The following is a 6,000-nucleotide window of genomic DNA, read 5'->3' on the forward strand; positions in this document are numbered from 1 at the left end:
ATTTCTGTTTTCCCCTGCCTTGCCTAGGAGCATTTCTTACGTATTACAGACAATCACTGCCTCTTGGTAAGTCTATTCAAATTCCCTTGCTGAGGAAATAAGCCTTTTCTTTAAAGAGATCATCTATTCAATAAAGCTTATGGCTTTTGAGGGCTACAAATCCTGTTCTGCACACAGCATTTTTGATTTACAATGCATCGCTTTGCATATGCAGAGCCTGTATCATGTGCATCTCCGGACAGAATCAGCTTTCTTCTTCCCTGTTTATATGGGAACACAGTAGGATTTTGCTTCTGACGTAATCTCCTCAAAAGTATAATATGAAAATACAGCTAAATTTTAATTATTTACATTAATTTAAACAAATACTCGATTTTCTATACTATTTAGGCATAGGTAATTGTGTAACTTGGAAAAAAGAAAACTTCCTGTGTTATTAGTTCAGCAAAGGGCTCAAATACTTGCTTAATGTAATATGTCCATGTGCTTTTCTGTTGAGCTCAGTGACAAAGCAGGAAGAGGTTAAGGTGTAATCAAAAGGGCAGGGTGCCTGCTGTAAACCTCAGAACAGCACAGTACTTCTCTGCTCTGACATACATTTCTTCTGTGACCCTCGAATTCAGAACTAACAAAGCAGACAAATGATGCCTGGACACTGATTACAATAGTGACCTATGTCCTTATGGCCCCCATCTTGTGTCTCAGGGACCTCAAATGCATTACTCTGTCAGATCCATAGTGCACCCTGCCCTCAGTCTGTGACAGTTGTGAATACCAGATACTTCAGAAGAAGGTATAAATTACCCTGCTTACCTGTAGCTTGGTGTAATTGATATGTTGAAGCCTCCATATCCATACAAGAAGGCAGGATGAGAACCATCCAACTTAATTCCTTTCTTGTGAATAATAAACATCGGGATCTTAGTACCATCTTTGCTAGGGTAGAAAACCTAAGACAAGAGAAAAAGAAATCTGAAATGCTGTTATTGTCGTAACTCTCCATAGCTGCTGTTAACAAGAATCAGAGGCGATCAATTCCATGGTGTCCAATGGGTAAAACTTTCCAAACAATCTGCACCAATTGCCCAGGTCAGGTTCAGTAATGGCCATCACCTGCTTGGTTGCTTAATAGCTCTGGAAAATGTATCAAAATGAGACAATACAAAAGGTATGACAGTATCATTTTTAGGCATCTTATCCATCAATTCTACATACAAGGGGGTTTAAGAAAATGCTACAAAAAGGATACAATTCTCTGCAAGGGAAGACTGGTGTTGTGAAAACACAAGAACTGCATGGTCCATCATATATGAAAGCAACAAAGACTGAGCTGGCAAGGAGAATGAACAGAACTAAAACCAGATTTTCAATCTAAAATTGTAATTTCTAAAAATTTCTCCTTTTTAAAAATTCAAAATTTCAGACACTAGAGAACAGTGGACAGAGAAGACACACACTCGTGGTAGGGTGGTGACTTAGTGAGACCCCACCAAACATTACATTGTTCTGGATAACAGAGAGCTATGTTACTACCAAATAAATATGTAAAACTCTCTGAAGATCTGGTCTTGTACCACTGAAATCACAGAGAATTCCTTTATATCAGTTGATGCAGCAGCCTTTGCTTGTAAAAACATAAATTTAATCCCAAGCAGAAGGCCAAAGATATTTAAAAAGTCACGGTATTTTGGTTTTAGTATTAGTACATTGACATTAACAACATTTCTCAACGGAGTCACTCCACCCACCAGATTCAAGTCAAGAGAGTAAACTTTGAATAGCTGAAGACACTGTTTCTTACTAAGCCTTGTGAAAACAGCAAAAAGCTGACTACTCAACACTTGCACATACAGCATGAATTCACCAAAGCAAGTCTGCATCCAGCAAAAGTGGACTAAGCATTGGCCAGTCTTTCCAGGTGGTCTCAATGACAACCGCACCTCATCAGGGTGGTAACGTAAGCCATGACAGAAACTTTCGTAGCACTCGGTGCATTTTCAGGCATTACCTAGCAGCTAGAACCAGGAGCCCTAATGCTGCAGAACCCCCAAACCCATCCAGCAAGACAACTGAACTACCTGCTGGCTTTCAGGAAATCAGCTCCCAAAACACCAAGTATCCATGTAGCACGTGCTTTCGTATGTCTTTCTATTACTGCCACAGCACTGTGTGAACTTAAAAGCTAAATTCCATGTACACAGAGACTGCAATTGCTTAACACAGTTCCCATATCTTGTTGTTTTGATGCATGTATCTGCCTGCATGCTTTAATTTAGGATCCAGCATGTCTTATTTTGCCAGTCAAGCAAAACATGTGGGTGTGAGTGCAGTTTACTGCTTGCCGTAAAGTTCTTGTTGACTACTTTTCATTGCTTTGTTTTAGCATCATTATTTGCAGCTTCTAGTCTAATTAGGACAAAGAAGCAGCAAATGAAGAATGACATTCTTATCACCTTGTTGCATGTTTACAACCTCTGTGCTTCTAAAGGAAATAGACCTACCATGCTTTATAAAGCACACAATCAACAGGATCTATTTTTATAACACATGAACTCCAACAGTAATATGAACCTGTGCAACACATTTATTCTGAGAATTTCCTATAATGTGAAACATATAAATCCACATGGCATGTTGAAAACAAAATAATCACATTTAATTTTAGTTTAATCATTGCTAAGGAACTGTGAGACATTTCAAATGAAACCACATCTACCTCCGAAGGCTTCACCAAAACCTGTAGACATATTCCAGATAAGATTCAGTATTTCACAGTTCCCAGCAGATGCAAAAATTCAGAACAAAAGCCTGAAGGCATTTTTACACAGATGAAATCACTGTTTCCAACTACTGCCACAACTGTATCTTCACCGACAAAGCGCTCATCAGAACTCACTGCAGCAGAATACAAAGGATTTTCATTTTAAGTATTTAGCTGAACACTATAAACAAATAAAATATCTGATGGACAGGAGAACTGCTGAGGCTGGTGATGAGTTCCAGAGAGACTCCTCTCTAACGTGCCATCCATCAACTCCAGTTGTTGCTGGCAATTCACAGGAAGCGAGCACCCGGCCCTCCTATGTTTCCAGCAACTTACTGCTGTTGGCCAGTCCTTTCCTGATGATTAAAGGATGCCACTAATTTTCCTGCTTCTTTCTGAACAAGGGGCTGTTTTCTTTTTTTTAAACAACTCTGAAAACTGACTTCAGTAGGGCTTTTATCATCATCAGTTAAGATTAAATAACATACCATTAAATGAAAACTCAACAACAAAAAGATGCATGTCAAGGTGACATTTGCAATTTAAGAGTTTTCACTCCTATCTTTGCTAAAATAATGATTACCTCTCCCTCCAAGATGAACAAACGGGATGGGGGTGGAAATCAATTCAGTGAGACACCGAGATATGTGAAGCTATTTAAGCTTCTCCAAATAGACTATGTTCAACAACTGATTCAATCTCACCTTTAAATTAGGTGTTATCTCTGAAGCAAGTCCAATGGTTTATTCATGTAACCAATAAAGGGACGTGCTTCTATCTCAAAGATTAAGGTAAACTGGAAAGGGCAAGCCCTAAAAAGAATTCCCCAAGATGGTATTTCATGCCTAATTTTAGAAGCTGTCAGCTTTTACAGAGTAAATGCTCATAAAAGGGTACTACCTTTTCTGCTTTATCACAGATAGGAGTGATCCACTTGTACTGGTCACATTATATTATTACTCATTGCTCATATATTTTCAAATAAAGACTCATGTTGCTACAGCGTTAGCACATATAAGCAGAAGACAAATCAGCAAAGTGATTTTGGAGGGAAAAGGATGGAGAACAATGCTTCAGACATATTATTATGAATGCTGAAACTCACCAGTCAAGGGGGGACATGCTAAAAATAAATATTTTCAGCCTCTAGGAAGGCACCAGCAATGCTGTGTGGTTGACAGGACGCTCCTGCTGCACGCAACCCTTCATGCTATTCTAGGAGCATACCACTGGAGCAATACAGCAGCCCTGAAATAGTTGTAGCTAACTTCGGCTCACACTAATGTCCCTATCTGTCACACAGCAGAGGGGTCTCAGTGCCAGAAAGAATCACTTTAAATTCAGATGCCAGAACCTGAGGCATAAATTTATAGCCCCTGTTCTTCTTCTTATGACCCAGGGAGAAAGCAACACTATTTGCACGATTACTCATTACTATAAACTACATGAAGATTAAGCTGTATAAGCTACACAAACAACAATCTTAGTCATTCTTCTTTAGTGCATACGTATATATTTATAGAGTGGTGGTTTTGTTTTGTTGGGGTTTTTTTGTTTGTGTTTTTTTTTTAAACTTAGCATTTGAAAGCAATTTACACTCCATTTTCACCTAACGAAGACAATGGAAGTTTACTTCCAAGACAGTTTACAGAGTAAGTTTTACAAGTAAATACAGTTAATGGCTGTGTGATAGGATTTGTAAATTTACTTAGGAGTTAAGTAGGATAAAAAAGTTCTGTGCATTCACTCCTGGGGAGGTCTTTGTCCTCCTAATTATTATTTGCTTTAAATGTGCAGTATTTATGTTAGGTGAATCTTCACTTAGGGAAGAGGGGAACAATCAGCCAGTATTGCAGACACAGACCTAAATTCAGAAAGACTCTTAATCTCTTTATCCACTTCTGCCTCTGCAGTGACAAGAAGCATCCTCTCCATCTCAAGTCACCAGGAGGCAAAACTAAGTATTTTACCTTTTAAAAAGCTAAGAGGATTTGAAAGAGAGAGGTTGAAGACAAAGTTTTTCTTTCAGTTGTCTATAGAGATAATATAGCCAGACACTGAGACTTACACACAGCCCTAAAAATAATTTTGGCAATCATCCACTATGCACTTCTCTTGTGAGTAAATATGAAATCAGTATCTTTGAATATTAAACAAAGTGATACAATCATCACAACAAATGAAGAAATAAAACTAATCTGCCTGAATACTCACATTGTGCCACATAATTAAACATACCTAAAACTACTGACATTGAATAGAAACTTCCATTTTTAAAAATTAAAAAACTCAGCAATTTGTGAGTATTCAGTTTCACTTTTTCTCCCTTTCAGAAATGTTTTCTCTCTTTATATAATGGAGAGATTAAAAGATGTATGTAATTACAATTGTTTGGGGAAAAAAGTGCATGTATGCCAGAAATCATCTTACTTTTACAAAACCAAAAATCCTTCTAAGCAAAAACCAACCCCAAACTTGTACAGATTTAAAATTAACCTTATAAAGGTAACATTCAATGCAGGTTTTGAAATACTGCTGTAAACCACAAATAAAAAATAATCTTATCCAAACAGGTCTAATGCATATATTTTTAAGCTGTGAACAATACCTCAATGTCTAGAAACCTTTTATAATTTTTCTGACTCGCTCATTAATGGCAAAGAGAATGAAAATCCAATTAAAAAGTGATTAGTTTGGCTTTTCAGAAAGAATTATTTCCTGCAGATAACACATGAATTTTACATATGAAAAGAAACTTTGACTTCTGGGACTTGAAAACACCCCTTAAGTCACAGTGGGCTAATTATTCTTAGAAAGCCACTAGTGATTCTAAAAATGTCTCTCTCAACCTCTCTTTCAAGATTAGGTACTACATACCAGAGATATCAATTCTTTCCATGTCTTTGTGTGCTTGATCAAAACCAGGCGAGAGTTACACTTGTCATTAAATTGACATCCATTGTGCAAAATGCCAAAGAATTTTACAAAGAGCAACTAAAAAGGCATACAAATCATGCTGGAATACTCCTTGTTAAAAATGCACGTTCAATAATTTAGGTTTAATAACACCACGACAATGCCTTTAAAATGAGTTTTGTTCCAATGTCTTCTATATAGTTTTACTGAGATAATTTCTTTTCATTTGAAACAAATACAAGATGTAGCAGTCCTGTGAAATTTAGCAATTGTTTTCTGCCTCTAGATAAGAGTGGCTGCCCTTCCACACGGCTGCTGTG

At 37.3% G+C, this 6,000-nt stretch overlaps 1 protein-coding gene across 1 annotated transcript in view; it reads right to left on the reverse strand.

Moving 5' to 3' along the window:
- The window catches only part of PREP (prolyl endopeptidase), a 116,676-nt gene that overhangs the window by 16,986 nt on the left and 93,690 nt on the right, over positions 1 to 6,000 (reverse strand). The window contains exon 10 of the mRNA XM_019473576.1: positions 814 to 950. Within this exon, the coding sequence (XP_019329121.1) occupies positions 814 to 950 (137 nt within the window). The remainder of the gene's footprint in view (positions 1 to 813; positions 951 to 6,000) is intronic.

Source organism: Aptenodytes forsteri, unplaced genomic scaffold, assembly GCF_000699145.1.
Source record: "Aptenodytes forsteri isolate BGI_AS27 unplaced genomic scaffold, ASM69914v1 Scaffold171, whole genome shotgun sequence".
In the NCBI taxonomy this organism is placed as follows: Eukaryota; Metazoa; Chordata; class Aves; order Sphenisciformes; family Spheniscidae; genus Aptenodytes; species Aptenodytes forsteri.